The sequence below is a fragment of the Manis javanica genome, chromosome 1, assembly GCF_040802235.1.
Source record: "Manis javanica isolate MJ-LG chromosome 1, MJ_LKY, whole genome shotgun sequence".
Lineage (NCBI taxonomy): Eukaryota > Metazoa > Chordata > Mammalia > Pholidota > Manidae > Manis > Manis javanica.
Window position 1 is genome coordinate 19,600,196 of NC_133156.1, and position 25,735 is coordinate 19,625,930.

Here is a 25,735-nt window from a genome sequence, read left to right on the forward strand (position 1 = left end):
AAACAGCAAACATTAACTTTATATTTTGTTTCATGCTGGTATAATGTAGGACGATGGCTACTGGAAGTCGAAATTAAATAACTGAAGTAGAAATCATTTCAAATTTAAGTCAATATTTTAGGTGGAAAAACAAAGGTTCTTTAAGATTAAGGTTTATAGTGGTGATTAGATTTGGGGCAACATCAATGCTTTGGTGGTAGAAAAGTACAATTATTCACATGTAAGTCTTCATGATTTATGAAAAACACTCAGGTTATCTTAAGAAGATTGTGATGCAATCAATAAAGAGATGATAATTCACATTCCTTGCCACTGGTGAGTCTTAGGCCAGCACAGTGCACAGGCCTGAGGTGGGGGCTCTCCTGACACCCAGCAGTCACACTTGCTCTGAAAACAAATGGGAAAGGCCACTGAACTTGCTCAACTTCTGGCTTAGGTCCCATGGAAATGAAGTGAGTTCGGGGTCACTGGGATAACCCACGTATTTGTGACTGGGTATTTCTGCTCTGTAAAACCTTCTCTCAATTAGAATCATCCAGAGGAAGGTAAGATTTGGTAGACTCAAGAAAAAGTCATTGCATATTACAAGCTGTGACATAATCAGGAAATCGTTGTACGGCATACCTTCTAGATAAAAATGCAGCAAGTTGAAAATTTTATATGCACAAAAGACTTGCATTGAACGAAATGTGATCAGTGCCATTTCATCAATCTTGACCCAGAAGTTCAAGATACCTTGAATGAAGTGTTGATTTTTCAGGAACACTTTGATTTTAGAATGGATTTGGAATCTATTTTCTTTAGGGAAATCAAACTACCCAGCAGGGCAAACCTATCACAAACTCTAAATGAGTACTTGTCAATCAACCAAGTTTTAACTAGAATTGAAAGGGCTTCAGGGAAACAACAGAAAATACAAGTGCTTATTTGAAGCAATCTATTGATTTTGAGATCATGTTTTCCTTCCACGTTAAACTTCTAAAAGGAATAGCCCCAAATGTTGGCAGTGACAAATAAAACTGCATTTATTACATTTGCCTATCTGCTTTTTTGAGTTTCTGACATTAATTTTGACATATCATTTAGAAATTACATAGTATTTAGAAATTATAATTTTTAGTATTTAGAAATTATAATTTTTAGTATTTAGCAATTATAATCAGATATATTTATAAGGTTTACAGTTTATCATCTCAGAGATGCTGAATAGTGACTATGTTACCAGTAAATGCTAAAGTGAAATAATTTCCTGTATTCACAATTATCTTGTTGAGTTAGATTCATGATTTAAAAAAAAAACCCTCCAGGTTTAGATTCATTTTGAAGTTAAACCAGCTCTTCACTATTTACAAGGCTTTTTCTGACTTGAGATAGTTCTCTCCGTGTTTCCCTCCTGTCTTCCCCTATTCAATCTTGGCTGCTGCAATCAGAAAGTATGAGGATACTGTCTTGCACCTGTAGTGGAAACCTTAGCTGCAGACATAACTGCCGCAGGTCTCATGACTCTATTCTTGGACATGTGTACGATAAGCTGAATGAACCCCTACCTCCCTCAATTTGGTTTTACCCAAACCAAGAGCATCTAACTGCTACAACTCTTAAAAACTCAAACCTGTGAGCAATGACAACAGCAAAAACGTTAAGAGCAATAGTGCATATTGAGTCTATTGAAATATCTGTGCTGTAAAAGACATAAGACTTTGGCTAGCCACCCATTATTAGATGTTTCTCCCCACCCTACCTGGTATTTTAAAATCCATGGTATATATTAAGAGGAAGGAGAGAGGAATAAGCAAAATTTGTCAACGTTAGAGTTGTTTTGGGCCGGGAACTAATTATATTTTTTAATATTGATGTGCTTTGGTGGTACTGATAATGTTTCAGTTAATGCGGGGTTTCTTTCGCTTTCACATCCTTCTAGGATTATACGAAATAGCCAAGATTTTCGGGGCACCAGGCTTTCCAGGCCCATGACCTCCTTCTTGCTTGCTGCTCTGTAGGGGTTCATCCAACAGTCAGGTTTGCTCAGAGAAAATGAGAAATGTTCTTGGTCAAGGCTGAATATCCTCCAAAGAGCTCAGTTTAAACAGTCAGCTGGTTAATGAGAGAGCTCCGGGCTCCCTGGGGAGTTTTACGTGAGCAATCCCAGCATCATTCTCTCACTTTTGGAGGTCCACACCTCTGGGTGCAGGTGGAGGCTCTTGCAGGGAGAGACTTCCCCCAAGATCAGTTTCTGGGGAAGGAATAATCTGCAGATAGAAATTTTCTCTTCTTCCAAAAGAAGGTGGGCCATCAAAAGGAGGTCAGAAGGGAAGTCGGCGCCTGCCATTCTCCTTGGCTCAGAAGCCAGCAGGGAGGCCGACAGGCAGCCATTTCAATAAATGCAGATAATCAAGTCCTAGTGTTCATCCCAGATGACTCAGAGTCAAATATTTCCTGTATTTATTTCCCTTTTGCTCTCTGTAATTCAGTGACTCTCAAACTTGGCTGCGCATCAGAATCGCCTGGACGGCTTGTGAAAACCCAGATTGCTGGGCGCCAGCTCCATGGTTTCTGCCTGGTGAGTCTGGGGGTCAGGGGGTGGGCTCCACCTGCATTTCCAGCAAGCGCTCGGGTGACGGGGATACTACTGGCCCAGGGAATCACGTGCTTAGACTGCTCCTTCTCTAAATATGGGCCACAGACTATCCGATCAGAATCGCCCAGAAACCTTGCTGAAACACAGGTTTGCGGCCTCACACAATTCCCTTCAGGAGTGAAGTGGACCTCACACCCGAGATCACCACCACCACCACCACCACCACCACCACCACCAAAACACCTTCCAACTCCCTCATGTCAGTTTTAACACCAAAGAAGGAAAAGGCAGGGTGAGATGCTCGTCGTGTGAGCTCACATCCTGCATGGACACCAGCACTGGCGCCCCAGCAGGGGCCACAGACCCAGAGCTTCAGCTGCTGTCCCTGCTCCGGGCCCTCAGTCTCAGTGCTCTGAGCTCCCCAGCGTGCCAGGGAACGGAGTAAAAAGCGTGTTAAACACAGTTCAGCAAGTGCACCCTGGAAACGCCGCCTAAGCCGAGCCCTTAGCCTGCAGCATCGATCTGTGTGGTAGAAATGATGCAGGTGGTAGTGTTCTTCTACTCGTGGGTGCACCCGTGCTTCCTGAGTCTTTGCTGTCTGTTTTCCCCAGCCTGATGCATTTGCTTACAGCCAACACGCTAGACTGGCAAATCTGCCCCACCACTCCCAACATGTTCTAAAATTATAAACCGGAACCGACATAATCTTGGAAGCCTCATGCTCTGGGCCTCACACATCCTCTGCTCCGCGTGCGTCAGACACAAGGCGGTTCCGTGGGCCTCCTGGGCTGTGTTACCTGAGCTGGTTGAGGCGGGGGATTTGCTGCGCCTTGAAGGTGCTGGACTCTTAGTGGTGCTCCTGCGGGATGATGATGCTATTTTGGTGTAAGAAGTGGACTTCACCACTCGACATTCTGGGGAAAGAACAGCAAGCGCACATCATTACAGGGTCATGGCACACACCAGCCCAAACACAGTAAACCTGGAGATAGAAACACACGGCCGCCCCCACTCACACCCGGCTCCTGCCAGCCCAGCACTCTTCAGTCACAAAGGAACCAAGAGCACAATGAGAAGGGCCACAGAGGGCATCGTAGGCACCAGAATAAATAACCCTGCAAGCCTTCTAAGTGCCCTTCCTCACAATAATATTCTGGATGGATTGGGAATAATAATAGCCTGGCAGAGAGGTGCTTTTGTTGAGTTATTTCCCCATCCCTTGAGTTATTTTGTATATGTGTTTCTTTCAGAATTAATTGTTCTTTCTTCCAAGAAAAGTGTTAGATGAACGGCTGGCCTCATAAGCTGAGACGTGATGATGGAAAACTCCACCCTCACATCTCATTTTGTTGTCCTCAGGCACCCCTGCAGTGACAACGCTAGGGTGGCCCTTTACCACACGTGGAAATGACAGCATTTGCTCAGACGCAGAAAAATCAGCAGAGGTAACCCTGCATGGCTGCCGGGGTACCTTCAGCAGCACCCACCTCATGATCAGGTCTGTGAGATGGTTCTTGGCCTGAGGATGAGAAACACCTGCTTTTATTAGACTTAAGTCCTTGGTGTTTGTACTCATTAAATTTTCAACACTAAACATCTTAAACAGCAAAGAGCTTTTCTATTTCTCCCTTGGTGGGCTGCACTGAGCAACTGTGATGTACAAGCCCACACATCTTGTGCTTAAGAAACCATTTTTAATCATTAAAAAATATTTGTATGCCTGTAATGATCACCAATGTACACTGCAGATAGAAAAAAATAAAGAATATTTTTTAAAACACCCATCAAATGTTACTTTTTTGGGGGGCTGGCTGATAATACAAACTTCTAGAATTTTTTTCTACCCATTTATATATTTAAACAACATCGGATTTGTCTGTATATACTGATCTATTATCAGCCCTTTTCACAAGACAAATACTGTGAGCATTTTCACTCTGTCATTTCATGGCTATAGAACATTTTACTGCATGAATGTACCATAATTTGTTTAACCAAATTCCTACCATTGGACATGTAACTTGTATTCACAATTTCACTATTATAATTACTCAATGACACCCTTGTAAACGAGCATGCAGTTATCTGATTATTACTTTAGGACACATTATTTCTTTAGAACAGCAAGTGCACATCATTATAAGGTCATGGCACATTCCAGCCAAGTGGAAACCCCGGGGCATATTGTAGGTGCTTAAAAATATCTGCTGAATAAAGTGGGATTGTGGGTCTAAAGAGAAACGCTTTTGAACTTTTGACAGATGGCCCTCCAGCCAGGCTGACCCAGATTGTATTTTCATCAGAGTACGAGGCTGGCCACTTGCCTGAATCCTCACTGAGTTCGGGTATCGTCTATTCAAAAAATCTTTGCTAATTTTTAAAGAAATACTGGACTTCATTGCCTTAAATCTGAATTGGTGATTACCAATAAAGTGTAGTTTTTTCCCACATATGCTTATTAACCATTTGTATTTCTTCTTTTGCAATTATTTACTCATGTCCTTTGGCCATTTGCAATTAGGAAATTCTTTTCTTTTTCTTATTGGTTTGTAAGAATGCATTCTATATTAAAGTTTATCCCTTTGTCATGTTATAAATATTTATCTTTGTAGGCATTCATTGAAATATGACAGCCTTTAAACATGGCATTCTTTTAAAGTACAGTAGTTTAAAATTGAAATCTAACCTATTAACTTTTCCATTCTGCACTTTTTTTAACCATTTTATGCTTGAGTAACCAAGAAATCATAGTAATTCCAGATCTAATTCTGATGCCTGACTTTAACTTTGAAATTTTTCTTCATTACCCATGCACTTTCTAATTTTCTAAGCTCAAAACATGTTTCTTTCCCTTATACATTCCAAATGGCTTTACATAAACATCTTTTCCCATTTTTTCCAAACCAACAAAGTAGTTCATGTTGTTTGGTAAAGAAGGAATGTGTTTATGAAAATATAAATGTTACAAGTCTACCCATCAGAGGTAGTGGAGAATATCTCCTGGATTGCCTAGGGTTGAACTACTGGGGGTAAAAAGAAGAGGAAGGAATTAGAAAAAAAGATGACGGCAGAAAGTTGGTCTTTAGATGTTAATATTTGTGGCTTTGTAGCCAAAAGCAGAGGGAAAGTGAATCAGGGTCCCACTGAGCTTCCCCAACAACTACCTGGGCCTCTTTTGTCTGTCCTGGCCTGCCCGGGTGGCCCTGCAATAGATTTCCATTCCTTAAAAAATGAAAAAAACAAAACCAAAAACCATGCATATGGACATACCAGCAAACACAAAAAGACAAAAGTAGGCAAGAAACATAATGTAATAACTTCAGAAGATATGACCAAGAACAAGGACCATTTGCTCCCAAAGGGGTGTCTATGGAGGTTGTAATTCACAAAACAAATCTTTGGAATATGTGAAAAGGGCATCCAATTAGCTCAAGGCTCTACTACACAACTGACAACTGACAGCACATCCTGAAGTTTGTCATAGCCTTTGGCTATTAGCCTGGCCTTTTGGAAGGATATTAGCAACCAAATTGGATTGCTGCAATGTTGCTGGTCCACTGGCATGTCCCCAGTTAAATTTCTGTCATGTCCACTATGTGCCCAGCACAGAGCAATGCAGGCACGATGGAGAGAACACAAAGCCTTGGGACTTGGCACAGTGACCACCCGGGAATGCAGTTTGGGGTCCTTTAACCAGCAAGGGCTCCTTTCTGCTAATTTCTATTTCATGGACCTTATGCTTGAAAAATGTTGCTTTATGGAACAAATCACTTTAAGTAATTATACGTTTCTCATTTTAAATCAAAATCAGGACAATAATGAAGGCAGGATGACCAGGACTTTTGGATCCCAGGTCATGAACATTTAGAAGCCACATAAATTTAGAATTATAATTTGAAAAGCTCAGTATCTAGTTAGCAGGAATGAACAGTTAAAATAGAAAGCTACCAGATGGTGCCCATCGGTAATCACACCCATCTGTGAGCCGCAACATGAATTAAAAAGTTGATTTTAGGGTTTGTCGCATGCTATTTGCCCCAGGTGCCAGAATTGCTAGCTGTGGCTCCAACTCCCAACCAGGGCTCCAGGTCGGAATAACAGAACCATCTTTCCACGCTAACTGACACTTTCCCAGCTACCAGAGAGAAAGCAGTGAGGCGGCTCAGTCTTGTCCGGACAAATGCAGGCGTTCTGATTTCAAGTATTGCAAGAAACCTGTGGGTTCCTGCCGTCTAAGGGCTGTAGCCCCTTGTGCTTCTCTAGAGTTTATTTCTCATCATATTATCCCTCTACTGGAGGGAAAATGGAAGTTCCATGGCCAGGAGCCTCACCTGATACCCACGTGCATGATGGTAGTACGTGGCCCACTGTGCGGGCGTGGGCTGGTGAACCCGTTGGCAGCAAGCCATTACTGCCTGTGTTGCTGTAGACGGTTCTGCCTGTTGCTCGGGGCAGAGGGGAGCAGGGGAGCCTGGGGCGGAGGCGGAGCCTGGGGCAGAACCACCCTGAGAATGAAGCTGGGTGTGAGCCCCTTTTAACCCCCAACATTCCGTTGTCCTTAGTGAGTCTCACAGACTCCAAAGCAAACTTGCTGGGGCTGAAACCCTCAGGGAAGACACCTACCAAAAGCATCCCTTTATTAGTCTGCTCCCCACCTGCTGGGCCCTTGGGTACTAACTACCCCTGGCATATTAAAACCCATGTAAAGTTGTTTGATAAATATTGGCTGAATTGCTATTGATCCCGTTACCACTTATATAAACTCGTACCATCACTGGACTAACCCGACCTCTCATTTTACAGAGAAGGAAACTGATTATCAGAGAGGATGAATGACCTGCATCCAAAACCCAGTTCCTCGGGTTGGTGGCGTCTTCACCACCCCAGGATCCGATGCTGTGGCCTGAGCAAGATGTTCCATTAAGAGTAAAGGCTGGAAAATTTCTGTCCGTGCCAATGGTCGGGGGAAGACAGACAGTGGGTGATGGAGAATAGAGGGTAGGGTGGCAAAATACCAACACTACATTAAAATTTAAGATATCAGCGGGGCAACTGCATCAACATGCTTATTGCATCAGAAGCAAAGGCACAACCTATTCACTTTCAGAAGTGGCGTTAGAATGAAATAATAGCTTGGGGGATCGTAGAGACTGAAAGGTAACTACAAGCATTTCAAATCTCACACCACCTGCCCCAGGATAAGAGCAAAGCTCATGAGTCACGCAGGGGGTCAGAACACTTCTGAGAGGCAAGGGCCGAACAGCAGAAAACAGAAACAAAACAATGACAGTAACTGTCTGTTTTCCTAGGGTCCAAACAAAACCAACAGGAGAAAATTGCAACACCAAGCCATAAATGAGGGAAAAAAATACGAAAAACTCCAGCCATCTTTCCCGGCAGAGTTTAGATTTTAAGTATTTCAATTAATTTAAGTGGGAATGGTATTTTATAAAGCTGGAAAATGAGGTGACAAAGGAGAAAAGCTTTAGTACTTTGGGAAGGAGCCAGTCTTTGTCAGCCTCAAACCACAGCGGCCTCCAGTGAGGGTGCAGACACCGCCCTCCATCCCCCCTCTCTTGACGGGTCCCCTGCATTCTGATCTTTCCAGCACCCTTGTGTTAAGAGGCCTGCCTTCCCTTTGGCTGTGGACATACTAGACGAGACACTCCTAAGGAAGTTGACGCAGAAGGAACGGAGGGCAGCCCCTCGAAGGATCCTCGGGCATAGTGATTTCCCTTGCTCCTGAAGATGGCAGCCGACCCAAAGGATAGAAAACCAGGTCAGACACACCCACTGGGTCTCTGGTGTCTGGAGCCCTCATAGGGAACAAATGTCTGATTAAGTCTCCGCCTTACAATGGCCCCACATCCACAGTTCTGTGACAGGCAAGGATTCTCCGTGTGGTCTACACTGATGGTAGCTTTACAGTTCTGTGCTGCAGTTAGAGGGACAATGCAGATGCAGATGTGCAAGGAGAAGGGGTATGTATATATGTACATTAATATGTGCACATACATACTCGTATATATGTGTGTATATATATTCTTTGGCCACGTTCCCACTTGCATGAGAACCTCCCCTTAGGCAGATTCTTTCCCCACCCAGAAGCAGTTGGTAGGTAGGCTGCAGTGTTGTGGAAGGTGCGAAAGAACAGGAATGAGTGGAGAATTCTACCTCAGGCGCCAACAGCTCACCTGAGCTCACAAGGCAGGGACGTGTGTGTGCTCAGAGCAGCACACTTGTACCATCTGAAGAATCTTGAAGAACAAAGAAAGGTGAAGCCCCCAGTATCTCGACAGCCTTAGTGACATGCTGCATGCTGGCTAGGGGCCACTGCTTAAACTATGAATGTTTTTACTCCTCTAATCTCTTCTTCAAACCAGCCAGAATAAAAACACTCTCAGGCAGAAGCCTCCCATTGATCTCTCTCTACTCTATGTTCAATTGTTCTGAACTGTCAATGAGATAGGCAAGTTCATCTAGAAGGATCCATCCTGAGCAGCAGATGCTCTGTCCTTTCATCCCAGTCTTGATTCCAAGGCAGGCTTCCTTTTTAACTTGGCAAAGGTGCAAACCCTTCGAATGGAACACCGTTCTTCCTGGCGGCTACACGTAAAAGAGAGTCAGGAAACACATTCAGTTCTAGAGACTTTTTATAACGATGGCACCAGCTCAATGACCAAGAGACAGTATTGCGATTCTGTTTTTCTAACTCTCCATGTTGCTCTTACATGATCACAGGCTCTGAGTTGGAAGGAACCCTCTGAGAAATACCAAGGTTATCAATAGTTACCAAATCAACTCTCTCTCCAATTCATGAATAGCCTCCCCTCCTGTCCCCATAAGTGGTTGTCCAGCTTTCTTTGGGCATCTCTGGTGCCTGGCAGCTCCACCACCTTCTGTCTCACGGTTCTGACGCTTTCACGATCCTGCTTACTCTCCAGCTTGTCAGCGTGGGTGAGCTGAACAGATCATTCCTGGCGTGACTGACAATAAAGTTTACTTCCTCTAGAAACATAATGATTTTTGCACTTCATGGCAGCATCATAGGAAAATCCACATATAGGCTCCTTGTGTGAAGGGTCAGTCTGCATCTCCCCAGCCACATGCTCCAATAAGGACAGAAGCCTGTCCTCTCGTTTCTATGGCACCTGGATTTTGACTCACCCCTGACGTTACGGTGGAACTCCCATCTCTACTGGCTATGGGGTTTGAAACCAGTGTTACTTCCCTCTAAGCTCCACAGGCAACATGCCTGGAATAAAAGCACTCAAGATCAAAACACTCTAAAACATAGTTTAAAAAAAATAAAGTATAAGGCCGATGAACTGGAAGCAAAGGCATTCGTTGGAGTGGCTCAGCTGGAGAGTAAAGTCCTAGAAATTGAGACTTAAAGTACCTTATAAAAATATAGCCCGTGTGTCTAAGCCCAGCACCTAGATTGGCCCACCACAATGTTCCTAACACCCACCTAAGCTCTCCAGATGGTGCACACGTGTTCCAGCACAGTGTGGCTGCTCGCTGCGAAACTAACACGAACCAGCTCTGGAAGAGCTGGCTGGCTGAGTTGAAGGCTTTATGTAACGTGCAAAAGGCTTTATGGTGCTGGGATTTTCTGTACTAACACCTCAGGGGTCACCACTCAGATATACTGTTTGGAAAGCATGAGTGATTTTCTTCTTCAAATGCTACCTTTTTCCTAATAGTCAAATAAAAATGAGTTTTCCCTACATAACAGCTGAGAGCTACATGGGGGTCTGGGGATGGGGGTGTGGACCTCTCTCGGAGATTGCCTGGGGACCCCTGGAGATGCTGTCACCCCTGAGTGTTCTCATTCAAATGGTTCCACCAGGTTGTTGTGCAGGCTCTGAATTCCAGCCCTGGGGGAAAGGAGAAAAAGAGGGTAGCCTCCAGACACTAGGAAGAAAAGCTGCTTTGTGCCTCTTTCACCAGATCCTCATTTCCTGAAACCGATCTCATTTTTCGTCCCTCATGTCAACTGCACTGTTTTGTGCCCGCGGGAGCTGCAGCCCTGGTCTCTATAAACTAGAGGCCTGCAGCGCCTCCCTAGTTGTGACAAAGTAAAGGGGATAAAGGAGGACAAACTTCCAATTACAAAATAAGTCACAGGGATGAAAAGTGCAGCATAGGAAATAAGAGTCAATAACATTATAATAACTTTGTATTGTGGTAGATGGAAACCACAACCACCACGATGAGCATTTCATAATGTCCATAAGTGTTGAATTGCTATGTGGTACACCTGTAAATGACATAATATTGTATGTGAACTATTTTTCAATTAAAAAAATTTTTTTTAATGTCTCCACATATTGCCAAACGTCCCCTGCCAGGCAGCACTGCCTCAACACCACACAAGTATGAGTCTTTAGCTGATATGATGTCAAGATCTTGTCTTTCTCAGTCTAAAACATCACCGTAGCTTGTTTTCTCTGTAAAAGCCCAACCTCTTCAGCATTAAAACATGTCCCTGAGGACAGTCTCTTTTGTGTGATTGTCTGAGCTGGTTGCTAAGTATCTGCTGCCTTCTTCATGGGCTGACGCAGCCTCACCAACAATCTTCATCTTTATGAAAGTGAAGCCGTTACTCTAATGGAGAAGCTCTCATTGGCTGGCTCTGAGATGCTTCTCATCAGAAACCCGTGTGCCCTACTGGGGGGTCTGAACAAATCAGATGCCAGCATGTCCCTGTTGAGCGATGTGTGCACGTCCCCTTCCTCTGGGCCAAGTGTGGTGCCCTCTTGGTCTCCACAGAGGTCTGACCACACTGAGAGACTGAACATACAAATGGACAATGGCCAGGCCATACAGAAAAGCAGAATTCTGACCTGTAGCCTGCAGCAAGCTGCCCAGCACACCAACCCCTTTTCTATGATAACCGCCTAGGAAATCAGCCCGCTCTGTCAGACTTGCAGGAAGTCCGTTTTCTCTCTCTAGAACAACCCAGGAAGCTAAACAATAACCAGCCTCCGGTGTCCACGACTCGGTTAATAACTGACAGCTTCCCTAATTTTTGTCCCTATGCCCAACTTAGGACCAACCAGAGAAAACCAGATGGGCTCCCCTAGCCACTCACGGCTCCCTCCCACCAACAACGAGAACATACCTGTAGTCTCACCCTTTCCCAGTTTAAAGCCGTCCCACCTTGTCACCTGTGTGTGGGTCTCTGCCCAATGCAAACCATGGTGGCCGACTCCTTTACGTCAGCAGGCTCGCAATAAATGGCGCTAGTGCGTTCTCATTTGGTTAGTCTCCGTGCATTTCCACAACACACACAGCCCTCCCTCTTAGCTCAACATAAAGCAAAGCAGCTCACGGGAGTCAAGCGTCCCCGAGACAGGCCTGAGTGCAGAGAGCATCTGCGAGGGAAAGCAGGCTGACTGGGGAAGAGCAGAACCATGTATCTGATCTCACGCTCCAGGCCCACCCTCCCTGGCGGGTCCCCGTGCGCAATGGTGCGCATCGTCTGAATTTCTATTTCTCCTTCTCTCTCTTTTTTCCAAAGTGCTTGCATTAATTTCTTGTGGCGGCCACAACCACAAACTTAATCACTTAAAATGACCGACGTTTATTTGCTCAGAGTTCTAGAGGCCAGACATCTGAAACCAATGTGCTGCGGGGCCACAGCCCCAGAAGGCTCTCGGGAAGAATTCATTTCTTGCCCCTTGCAGGTTCTGGGGGCTCCAGGCTTCCCTGGCTTGTGGCCACATCACTGAGATCCATGCCTCCGTCTACACGCGGACATTTTTGTGTCTATTTTATCTTGTTCTGACTCTTTCTTATGTGGCCATTTGTGATGGCATTTCAGGCCCACCTGGATAACCCAGGGTACTTCGCTCACCTCAGGATCCTGAACCTAATGATGGCTGCAAAGACACTTTCTCCAAGGAAGGTAACATTCACAGGGTGGTGTCTTTGGGTGACTATCATTCAGTCAATGTTAAAGTGTATGACGCCACTTTAGGGCAAGCCTCTCTCAAGAGTTTTTGTCAGGAAATCTGTTGTTACTTTGTGACTTAAAACTCTCCCGTGCCCCCATATTCCTCTTGGAGAACATCCTTGGCATAGCCTTTAAGGCCACGCTGACCTCAGCTGCCATCTGGGCCTCCTTCTGGAAACAGTATCTTAGTTCCTTACATGCATTAAGTATCTCCATGCCTCTGACCATTAGAACATTAAATTTCCTGCATGAGGAATAATTCCACCCTACAACCACCTCGCTTGACTATTCTGCTCAGGCTTCCCCACTGAGCTTCAATGTATTCATTTGGAAAATATTTACCCAGTCCTGCTGTTTAGAAGCCAGAACACAATAGTAAATCAGGACCCAGGGTGCCTGGTCTCATGGGTTTATACTCTAGTACAGGAAATGGGCCTTAAAAAACAAACACAAGAGCTGAATTTATAATTATTTTGCCAAGAATTAAAAGAATGATGTGACAGTGAGTGGCTTACCAGTGGTTCCTCTATGTGGTGGTCAGAGGAGGTCTCTGGGAGTAGAGGGCGTGGAAGGTGAGCTCTGAACACAGGAAGGAGACAGCCACGGGCAGATCAAAGAAAGGCAGGCAGGGGACAGACCACATCAGGTTGAGAAGACAAGCGAGGGGTCTGGATTTCGCAATCAGTATTACAGAAGGGGTTTAAGCAAAGGCACTGAGGTGACCTGACCTGTGGGCCTACAGGGTCATTTTGGTTGCTGTGTAGAGGAAAGATATCAGAGGAACTAATCTAGAGGAAAAGGGTTGGTGGCTTGGACCAGGGTGGAGATTGTGGAAATGGGCAGAAGAGAAGGATATGGGATATGATGTGAAGATAGAGTCTAGGAAGGTTAAGGAGGATGGATGGGAGGGGTGTGGGGTGGACAGGCAATCCCAGCTTTCGTGATCTTTGTCAGATGCACTGCTGAGCCCTGTTGAAGGGTCTGCATGGGGCGGTGGCTTCGTGCCAAAGGTGAGTGTTCACGGAGGCCTGTGGTGCTCTCACCGGACAAAGGACAGACGTCCCAGCTCTTACAAATCCTTGTCTTTTCCTTGACCTACTGAATTCGCATCACTGGAGGCGGGGCCTGGGGCATTAAAAAGATCCCCAGGTGATTCCAGGTGTGTGTCCACAGAACAGGAAGTCTTTGCCGTGCTGTGGGGTACACACGACAACGTCACAGAAGGAAATCAAGAGGCTCAGAGTTTGAAGCCACCGTGCAGTGCAGCCTCTGGGAAGAATGAGTGAACGGACTGTATGAAAGGAGAATTAGCAGGACAAGCCAGTCCTGAAAAAGCAACAAATATCTGTCCTACTTTAGACTTGGTCCCAACTCAAAATTTTCAGAAACAACAACCTGTCATCCTGTGACCCAACGGAAAGCACACTTTGGAAGAATAATCGAAGTTCACATTTATCAACTATCCTTGACCACCCAGTGAGCATCTACTATATAATGGAAAGGATCTGATAGTTAAGAAATAAGAAATAGAAAAATTACTTGAGAATGCTACAAAATGGGTATGAATTCCTCCTAGAGAAAACAAAAGTTAAAAATAACAAAATGAGTATAAAAGTGTGAACTGAAATAAAATTTGATAGCTCTCTCCCTGGGTGAGGTCCCTTTATGCCTGACTTGGTCTCAGTCATGCAGAAACCAGGATAAGTGTACGTATTTGGCTCAGTGAGTCCACCCCTGTCTGAGAGGTCCAGGGTCAGGAGGTCTGGAAGGGGGCCCCCCGTGACAGGTGAAGGTGTGGGGTTTCTGGGCAGCACACAGCATTGGCAGTGTGAATGCCAGGCGTGTCATTCACAAAGGGTCAGGTTTTATTCGAAATTGTCCTGTGACCCCGAAATGAGATTAAGACTATATGGCTTAGATGAAAATGGGGTCTACTCTTAACCCACTTAAAGAGTCACAAACTCTGTGCTAATAGTTTGGTGCCTTCCGCTTAGGGACGTTCTCTAGCGTGTGTGCTGATGTGGTTCATGGGCCCGCAGTCCCCACCACATTGACGCTTGCAGCATCGCAGGCCCCACGCCAGACCTAGTGAATCAGAATGTGCATTTTATCAGCCATTCTTAGTGATGGCTGTCCGTACTAAAGATTTGTATTCACACCTGTATTCTTGAGAAGAACTATGGCAGACACCTTAGATCAAGGTTCTGATCTAAAGGAACATGTGGAAAAGCAATGAGTTCATGAGCTCAGTCCCCAGAGATTCCAATCCCACAGGCCAGGCATCTGGGCCTTGAACAAGCACCTTAGCTGATTGTGATTCAGACAATCAAGGAACAATGTAAGAATCAGGGTCCTAGATGGCAGTAAGCAGGAAATAAGCAACTCTAGAGAGGATTAAATTACAGACATAGCCTATACTTTATTTGGAGGGCAGTATTTTATGGTAGTGTTTCTAGACTTCCTTGATGGTAAGAATCACTTGGGGGTTATTGTTAAACTTTCAACTTCTAAAACCCCTTCCCCAGACGTTCTGATGCAGTGGGTCTAGGGTGGGGATGTGGGAATTTATCATTGTAATCAGTTCCCCGGGTGGTTCTTGTAACTGGAGAGTTTTAGGGGAACTGCTTTAACTGGAAAGCACACAGCTCACGGGGATCCCCATGGTCCAGGGACAAAGGGCACCGTGCATGGTGGACCTGTCCTGGTCAGCTCATCACCTGCTCAATTCATACAGAAGGACTAGATTCTTGTTAGGGAAAAGGGCTCATTCACAACAGAAGTTCCAGAAAGTCAACATACTCTCATTTAGATGGTCTGTCAAGTAGACATCAAGCCTGACTGGGAACAGAGACTGTCCACCAGGCAAGGGTACCCGCATTTGACGAGAAGTCAGCAGAGCTGCCTCCTGGGACAGGACGCCCAGACCTGGGTCTTCAAAGGTAAACGAGATTGGGGCGGTGGTGGGCGGTCACTGCTTCCTTGTCTGGAGGTAAAGACAAGACTTGGGGGGAGAATTCTCCAACCAAAATAATCTCTGAGCCTGGACTGTCATCTCAAGGAGGAAAAAAATTAAAATTCAAAAGTGAAAGCAAGGAAAAAGAACAACAGCCCTGACTATAAACCAGGAATAAACATTCAGACTTTGGTGCAGAAGTGCCAGAATGTCATGCTAAACGACAAGCTGAATCCACGCGGTCACAAAGGGACCTAGTAATACTAGATGCCTAGATATTAGATTGCTAGAGAAGAAGGATGCAAATCTGAAAGAAGTCTCATTGAGACAGAATTTGATTAGAGGTTTTTGCCTTCAAGGGAGACAATCAATAAAACTCAGCTACTTCTTGGAAGAAACAGGTGACACAAATGTGTGCATTTGGCACAAAACAAAACAGGAACTGAATTAGGCTTATGCTCCCTCAACCCTTCAAATTCACATTTTTTAATACATAATTCAGGCTGCTGGTTTGTAACCCCACAATCTTAAAATTATAAAAAAAAAATAGCAGAGCCTCGGAATGCAAAAGTAATGAGAAAGTAATGATTCTAGAGTCTGAGGAAATAAAGCTTTGCAAATAGTTTGTGATTGTTTTACCATCAGGGATGCTTATTGTAGAGATGGCCCAAAGATGTTCTGTACCTAAAGTAATAGTACCACCTAAAGGGAATTAAAATTGTAGCAGAAGTTCCCTTAGACATAAATCTGCCGGATAATGAAGGCTCAAGAGGTTCTGAAGAAAGTTTTTATTTTCTTCCAAGGATTTACTTGCAAGTCTGGCAGCCAGTCACATTTCCCCACAACAGTTTACATATTGTTCCAAATATCAGCAGGCTTTGCAGTTAATGACTTCTTGGGGTATCGTGGCACAAAAGATCTTAGGAAAAGTCTGCCACTGGTGGCGCACAAGCAATGCAGCTTTTCTGAGGAGGACCACCAGGGCGGTGCCTGGAGAAACTACATTAAGTGCTGCTTGTAAGTCAGTTTTCTGTGAGTCAGTTATGCCTACTGGCTCCGGGGTACTCTCTGAAGACAGCGGTCGGAGAGACCGCTTTTCTGACCATTCCACTGTTCCAGGGAAAACAGCAAGTCATAGTATTTCATTGAAAAAATAAACAGGATAAAAAAAAATGTAAACCCAAAGTTTCACAGGTTTAATGTAAGTAAGAGATACATTTCTAGACACTACACTGCCTCAAACTCAAATACATTCTGGGGTCACTCTTCTCTCTGTCCATCTGCATTCCTCACTGAGAAGGCAACTGTGTGTCCAGCCGGTGGCGACTCCCCTAACATTGCCTCCAGTAAAATGGGAAAGAAACGTTTCTGAGTTGCTTATGATTTTGACAAAGTAAGAGGCTGCCTCAGTAGGTAAATTCTGCTATTCCTACAGTCGCCAATCACTTAGATGGTGACCTTGTCAAACACAGCTAATGTTACTACATATTAAGGGCTTGGGGGAAATTACAAGTTGTCCAAGCGCCACAGGGCCAGGTGGTGCAGTGACACCTGCAAACAGCTGAACCAATGGGTAACAGGCACCCCTCATGGGTATCCTGTCTGATGCCGCACCTGCACCTCTAAGCAGCTCAGATGGGTCTTTGTGTTTGGGATGGAGCAGTTAAAACAGGGCCCGTGGTTTTTGTGACACCCCCCCCCATCCTGTCCACTGGATTTCTGACCACAGGACGTGGGTTCCTCACGGATCACAAAGGACCCTGAATTCACTGTAAGCCCTCTCCCTTTAGCTTGTTTCGAGTAAGTCAGTTTCCTGGAAGAAGAGACTGCGTCGGGGTAAGAATATAAGGAAATGGAAATTTGGGGAAAACAGCCATTTTTAAATGAATAGCATTTTTAAAGCAAATTTCCAGTTTCTTACTAGTTGAAAATGTGAGGAAGGCCATTATCTAGGAACTGATCTCATGAGCATATTTTAATCACTTTTAATTAAAATCACTTTCAATCACCACAATTTTTTTTTTTTGCCAAGGGCATAATTTCTATCAATAAAAATTGAAGCCTTCTCAGGAAAGTATGCCCACATTTATTTAGGGAATAAAAGTTACGAGTGACAATGTTTCCCTGGATCAGACAGATTTCTAAACAATTTCTTCCTTCTAAAGCCTTGCACACTCAGGCGATGTGAGGGAGACATTTGAAGGGTGTGTTACACACTCAGGCGATGTGAGGGAGACATTTGAAGGGTGGGTTAATTCTTGTGGGCCCCTCTCCATGTCTTACTCTGAAAACAAGATTTCCTCTCCTCACTTCTGCCAAAAAGTGTAATTATTTATCACCCTCTTTCTCATGTTTCCTTGTTACTTGACTTTTCTTATAATGAGAGGCATCCGTCACATCAACTGCCTAATAAAATCCCTGGTTGTGTGCTTTAATTTTAAAGCACCCTCTTCAAGAGCCATTTATTTATTTGCCTCTTATTCCAAATGACAGACATTAAATTACATCTCTGTGTAGATGCGATTAATCTTCTATTCCAAAGTGAAGAAAAGAAGAAAAAGGGTAGGAACGTTTAAAGTCTCTTTTGTTTTCTTTTTTTATTAGGAGAAAGCCAACTCTATAGGTTGGAAACTTGATTTATTTCCCTTAAACCTATTTGAAGATCACCTTTAAAACAAGGGGTCAAATGTGGCTTGAAATGAATTCTCTGTGCAGCACTTATGTTCAGTCCCTGGGTTATAGTATTGCAAAGCTCATAAATATTGTAGTCATGGGAAGACAGCCATCTAATATGACAGTATATAGGATTTTGGAGGGATTGTGGTCTTTCAATGCAAAGGGTCTGATTAAAGGGAGACATTATAGTTGACTTGTGGGGAATCTTCGCTGCCTTTGGTCCTCAGTCATCAAACAAATGAGTCATTTCTCCAGTCCACAAGGTAGTTATCTCCGGCAAAGTAATTCACTAAATAACTTCAGGAGATAACTTGCTTTTTGTGGCTAGACTTATCACCCACAAATATTTACCCAATAAACTGCAATGTGGAACACAGGTAAATGAGCATTTTAATGGTAAATTTGGCCCTTAATTTCCAAAACAAAGATGAAAGTGTCAGGCCATGTTCAAATACATTCAATTTCTCATAGACGGGATTTCTTTCCTCTCTGAAAACATTAGCAGAAATGTATTTAAATAATCTTCAAAAATCTGTTCTCATTAGAAAAACAGAAAAGTCATCTTGTTCTCCTCAGATGTCCTTGCACATGATGTACCTGATTTAAATTAAGGAAACTTAGCACATCATGTACCCTGCGAGAGAAGATTCTAAGCGTGATGGTCTCTTAGCAGCCACAGGATTCTAACGAGGTTTACCGGGCCCTACTTTGTGGACAAAGCACCTCCACACATGCAAAATATAAACATTTAATGTATGATCTTCCACTTTTTCCTTGAAAATAATCTATCAAAAATGTTGAAGTACACTTATTATCTCTATAAAGATGACTATACCCATCGTAAAAGTTCAACCAGTGGAAAAAGTTAAAAGAAAGCAATAAAGTTTTCCAAATTAGGAGTTAGGCGCTATGCCATGCTGTCCCATTCTAGAATTTTCTGTGTCCTTGCTGGGTGACCACATTTAAAATTTTATGAACTAGACTTGTTCCTCTTTCTTTGCTTGGATGCAGCTGAATTTGCAGAGCTTTTTTTTTTTTTCATTTTCCTTTCAATTACTTTAATTACTTTTTGTTCATTTTGTTAGGAATACAGCAGAAGAGATTCTGTGATTCTGATCATTCCCTCATCTTTTTTTTTTTTTTAAAGATTTGTTGATACATGTGATTTTAAAAGAAGGAACTTGGCTTTTGATTCTCCGAGTCACCATCCAGTCCTCACCTGTAATATTTAATTTTTTTAACTGTCTTCCCACCTTGATTATTGCATTCTTCCAAACCTTTTCTTTCAATTTATGAAAGGAAGTGGAGAGAAAATGCACTAATGGGCCTATCATAGCCATACAATTAATAACAGCACATTTATTTAAAATGTAGAATACCGAATGACTTACAATGTTTATGAGTGACAAAGGTAGATTATGAAACAGGAGAACAGTGTGCACATGCAGGCAAAAATAAATGTTTTCCAAGGATATTTCTGACAGGTTGTAACAGTTTTTCTTCCCCCAGATCAAGGGATTATATTGAATTTTTTCTTTATATTTTTCTGCATTTCCAGCTTTCTATAATGCACAAGTGTTGCTTTTTAGATGTGAAAATGTTCTTAAATTTATAAAGTGTAAATTTTTTAGAATGAGTGCAAAACAATAAAGAAGGGTATAAAGTAAAAAACGTCTCTCCCCTTTCTTCCTCTGACTTTCAGGTCATCACTGAAAAAGTAATCACTGCAACAATTTCTTGGGAGTCTATTATAAAATATGATGCCTATATATTGTATTATATACAATAATATGTTATAATATAACATTATTATATATAATATAAATACTATATATTATTATATAAGATTATAATAATATTATTGTAATGTATTATAAAATGTCAGTGTCTCTTTTGTATTAAAAGGGATTATGATACATAAGTTGATACTTTGAATTGTTTCCCACTTCACAATACATAGAGGAAAACTTGCCATATCGGCCCATTTAGGTTGACTTAATTATTATTAGTGATACTGTTAGAATCCATTAAATGAATATATCATAATTTATGTAGCCAGATAGCTTTTACTGTTAATCGCTTTCACTTTTTCTCTCTGTATGGTATGTTACCTAAAAAACTTTGTTTAAGGTAACTGTATGGTACGTCACCTAAAAATCTTTTTAAGTTTTTTAGTATTACAAATAAATTGCAATACACTTTATATGCAGACATTTGTTCACTTGTGCACAAAATTTCTAGAGATTCAGTTGCTGTATCAATGATCACAGACAGATGTAGGTGCCTTTAGAATGTTTACAAGTTGACACCATTTGGCGCTGTCCACATTCTCATCAGCTTCTTATGGGGGTGGGTTTCTCCCATCACATTCTTTACCTGATGAGTAAAAATGGGATTTCACTGTTGAGCTAATTGATAGTTCGTTACTTCCTAGTGAACTGAAATCTTTTTCCCATATATTTATGTCATTTGGACTTTCTTGTGAACTGCCTGTTTATAGCCTTCAACCATTTCTTCTGTTGTTTGTCCTTTCCTTAATTTCTTGGTAAATATCTTCGTCTTTATGAAATTTAGCCTTTTATAGGACACGTTTTGCAAACACAGTATTTTTTTTGTCTCTTGACTTTAAATTTGTATAGCATTTTGCCATACAGAATTGTTTTTCATTCTGATTGGCCAGAGTTTTCTTTTCTAGGTTCTGAGGATTAATTATTGTTAAGAAACCCATCCAATATATTTAAACAAAAGGTCAGAAAGTGTTTTCAAGGGATGTTCTTTGGGGGAATGACATTATAGGTTCTGGAAATGATCAAGAATGCACATGTCTTACATAGACTGTACAGTGGAGTCTGTCTCCCGGAAATTGCATAAAATGTTGAATTTTATAAAAACTTTTAAAAATCTTAAAAATGTTTACAAAAAGCCAAACTGATTATCTCTCTCTATATTTTAACACTTCCAACTTTTCAAGGTATCATTTCTTATAGGAGCTATATAACAAGTCATAGCTGCTTTATCTCCAATTATAACATTACTTTTATAAAACAAAATGACTATATTGTACATGCAGGTTTATAAATATAGGGTTTTTATGTCTGAATAAAAATGAACCGTGGGGTGATGGTTATAGGGTATGTGGTGGGGACTTGATAATAGGGGGGAATGTAGTAACCACAATGTTGTGCTTGTGAAACCTGAGCATAAGATTGTATATCAATGATACCATAAGAAAACCAAAGAAAAAAATACTGTGGGAATGCTAATGGGGGGGTCTGGGGCTTATGTCTGCTGGGTGGTGGAAATGTTCTAAACTTGATTGTGGTGACAGCTGTACAATTCTGTACAAAACCCAATGACTGGTATACTCTAAGTGGGTGAACTCTATGGTACATGAATCATCTCACTAAAGCTTCTATAAAAAAATAGATGGTGGTGTGTTTTGAGTACAGTGTGTAAAATAAATTACAGTGGTTTGGGGCGTCCTGCCCATAGCATCTTGTGTACCTGCTAGGCAACAGGTTTTCTGTGGGCTCAGGTTTGGAGACCCCCTTCCCTCTTTGCTTATTCTCATTTGTCCTCTTACCCTTTTCAAATTCTCTCGACTGGGGAAAGGGGCGGGGCCGAGGGAGGGGCATTTTCCAACCTTCTCTTCCATGTTTTTGATTCTTCTAATCCCTGGGGTTGTACCATTTCACTTCAATGTAGATGCTCTATAGCATAACACACTAGAGTGTGGATTTTAGAAACACCTGCCCTGATTATTCAGTGGTGAGCTTTTTCGCTTTTTACATTTTTATTCTTTAAGATCTTTCATTAACATGTAATACAAATAATTAAGCTAGAGGCATTATTACACAATTTCCAAGAGCTTTTCGTGACTGTTACCTTAACCATCGTATTCTTAATCCCCAGAGTATGACTCAAAATCAACATAAACCACCTTTCTCTCTTTATGGAAATCTAAAATGAGTCAGTGATGGGCGAAAATCTCTAAACCTGATTTAATTCAGTGGAATCATCCTTAACACAGATAATCAGGGAAACACTGTTAGGTGTTCTTGATCCCATTTATTAATACATTTGTGAGGGCCTCCAGTGCTTTAGACTTAGAAAAAAATGTTAGACATCATTAGTATCTGATAGAAAAGTGATCGGTTAAAACAAATTTTACCAACTGCTCTGGAGGCACCCACAAAGGTCCAGAATACAGTTTATGTCACAAGAAGTTCACTACCCATGAAAGATTTTAGGCCGCCCTCCTGTGGAAAAGGGACGGTCAACTACCTCCCTAGCATGTGCAGTTTCTGCTTCAGCCACACCTCATTCCCTTGTCCCACCCACGGACAGTGTCCTGTTAAACACCTCAGTCTCTTCATCTGTTCAATTGGAGATTTTAGCATAAGATACATAAATAGTCTTGAATGATTTAAGGACATTTTTTCCTGGCTGGAAATCTGAAGAGAGAGCCCCTGCTATCCCAGAGGAAGGAGGCATAAATGAAATGTGACAAAACATGGTCGGGCATGGACTCAGCTATGTCTGTAAAACCAATCCTTTGCAGCCGTGTGAAAGTGGAACTTGCTGTTCGGACAGGACGCGGTGCGGGACACAGAGAAGGCCGACAGGGTTTCATGATCGCTGGATGAATCGATGAGACTCTGAACAAGGACATCTACTCTCTCTCGGTAGCGTCTTTCAAAAAGGTCTGAACTTCCAGAGGCAAAGGGAAAGGAAGTGAGGGAGGCAGGCAGGTTTTCCAGAAGGTTCTGGAATATTCCTGCTGTTTCCTCAGCAACCACCAGGGCAAATTTACTCATTATTTCCCGCACTGGATAATTATTGCTCCAGCGTCCTTGTGCCAGACCCTGAAGATATTCAAAGAAGAATAAAAACCCTGTCTCTATAATAAGAAAGGGACCTACATGAACACCTTAGGAAAGTCACTGCAAATTACCACTCATTGCACACCGCTTGTGTGTCAGGCACTGAAGGAATTCCTTTATATGCTCCCTTTTATTGCATGCTGCGTCCTGCGTGCAAGGGCCACCTGATGATATAGAGGAAGAAATGCAGGCTGAGACTGGCAAGGGCCACAGTCCCGCAGCGTCTGAGCTGGAACCAGAACTTTGGTGCAGTCTGATGAGAAAGCCGTAGAACTAACCGTCATCCTACAGAGAGGGGAACAGGGTAGAAGAAAGCTAGTGCTCGTGGGGCACCTGCCCTGCTCTACATTCCCATCTGAGCTACACCTGGAAGTACGGGTGAGCATTTCCTCAAGAGAAAAAGGAGGCAGGGGGACACAGAGGCGCAAAGTTCACAGACACGCGGTGGGATGCCCCAAGTGACCACGCGGGAGAGTTCAGGGGGCACGTGGGCTTGGGAATGGGCTGTGCAAAGCCCGGTGGTCACGCCACTCAAGCTCCTCATTGCTCCCCTGTGAGTCTTCCTGCCTCCCAAGCCTGCCACTAGTATGTGGGCAGGAGGAGCTGGGGGGACCTGGAGAAGATGGCCAACAGCTCAGATTTCAGCTCCAACCTCTCCCAGGCAATGACCCTCATTCTCAAATATTTAGATGCTGCAATGATGGTGAACAGAAAGAGGGCTTCCCAACCGGAGCACGACTACAAACTCAGTCGTCTTCACATAATCTTACATGCAGGTTTTTCTGTTGGGCAAGAAAAAAAATTCAGACGAAAATTCTGTGAGCGGCATTTTAAATAGGTTTTGGTCATTCAGAATAGTCCTTAATATGACTTTGTAAATATAACAATGGAAGATCTGTTATGTCAGATGTTTTGTGTTTGGGGGGAACACTAGTTTTAGATCAATCCCCTTTACCACATGTGTGTATTTTTCTAAGCTGTATCTATTTTAAAGGGCAACAGATCCTCTATATAATCAATGCACACACTACCTTTATTCCCACTTTTCTAGAGTAGATTGTCTTTAAAGAATACCAGAGATGGTTAGTTATATCTGCACATTTACAGCATGAAGCAAGCTAATTCTAGGAATTATTTTATGTCAAGATCTTAGAGAAGAACAAAAGTAAAGCATCTATTTTATGAGAAAATGTAACTATTTTACAGTGATGTTTATAACTCAGTGTCCATATAGTATAGCAAAAAATCAAGGGTTGCCTACATTGTATAAACTTGATGATAATATCACTTGTAGCATAATGAATACATTTTTCAGTGCAAGTAAAATATATCAATTTTAATGAAAAAATGAATTATTACATCTACTACCACCAACACAATTTTTAAAAAAATTCTGCAAATGCCACACAGCTTAATTTAGAAAGCACCATCAAGATTATAGATTACTCTCCGTGAGTGCTTAATCATGAATTTTTTTCTAATTCAAACCAACCAAAACCTCCTTTAACAAAAATTGCTTTTTCTCCTGCATAACTTAATTAACCACAATCCATTACTTCCAAACATTCTCAGAAGAATACAAGTACAGTGTGTTACTTTGACATCATCTTTCAGAAAAACTTCAGAGGTGAGATGTCTCCCCAAAGGGCAAGGGCTACTTTAAGTATTTATTTTGAAACAGGGTAGAAAAATTGAAGAAATTTGATTCTAGAATACAAGTTTCTCAGAGACTTTGGTTAGACTTTATGTAGCAACAATAAAGAGAAGTATAAGTAAGGGAAAATTTTAAATATGCCATTAGAACTTGTGAAGATGATCTATTTTCTTTGAAAGTATATAGAAAGCAGCAATGTTTTTCTTGTCAACAATCTGGTAAAGCACCCCCCCCCCCAAGAAATGGCTAAAGTCTCTTTTTTGTTCAGCACCAGCATGCCAAGATGAAGAAAGTGTGATTTTCAGCTTGGGTAAACCTTCTGGCTAGAAGAAAAGACAAATCTATACACAGATCATTTCAGCATCAAGTGGTAAGTGTGCTGGGATAGAAGACAGAGGTGTGTGTAGGGGCTTGGGTACTCAGAAAAGGGATACATTCCATTTGGGTGCAGGTGGAAGGCCCATGGAATAAGTTAAACTTGAGGTAAAATTGGAAGATCTGCAGAGATTAAACGAGGTGTAGGGACACAAAGGTGCCCCAGGCTACAGACAGCGTCAGAGAAGTCTCAGGCAGCGCAGAGTGTGTGGCGTGGAGACCAAAGCCATTCATTCCTGAGTCATTCCATTTGATGAGCAGGATGAAGAAATGATGTCTGGAGAGGCAGGGAAGGGCCAAATGACGTAGGCTCTTTGGGACCATCGTAAGGAGCACAGACTTTATCCTTGGGGGTCAGGGAAAGGGTGGTGAGGAGGCTCCTTCGTCTACTGAATGACTGCATTTTGAAGAATGAGAGTGACTTGATCAGATTTGCATTTTAGAGAGACCAAGACCCACTACGAAGGGCAGATCTGAGGTGTGCAAGGCTGGGCGCAAGAAGCCAGGGGATTGTGCCTGGTGCCACGAGAAATGCAGGGCACACTGGCCCAGCCACTGTCGAATGAATGGAGGGCAGGGCCCAAGTGTGAGTAAAAGCAGCTAGATTGGATGGCGGGTGAGGAAAACTATGACTTTTCAGGAGCTCAATGAATAT

General features: G+C 42.7%; 1 protein-coding gene across 5 annotated transcripts in view; it reads right to left on the reverse strand.

Moving 5' to 3' along the window:
• The window catches only part of DCLK1 (doublecortin like kinase 1), a 287,302-nt gene that overhangs the window by 85,665 nt on the left and 175,902 nt on the right, over nt 1-25,735 (reverse strand). For all 5 annotated transcript variants that reach the window (XM_037012261.2, XM_037012255.2, XM_073229251.1 and 2 more), the window contains one exon: nt 3,376-3,492. In XM_037012261.2, the coding sequence (XP_036868156.2) occupies nt 3,376-3,492 (117 nt within the window). The remainder of the gene's footprint in view (nt 1-3,375; nt 3,493-25,735) is intronic.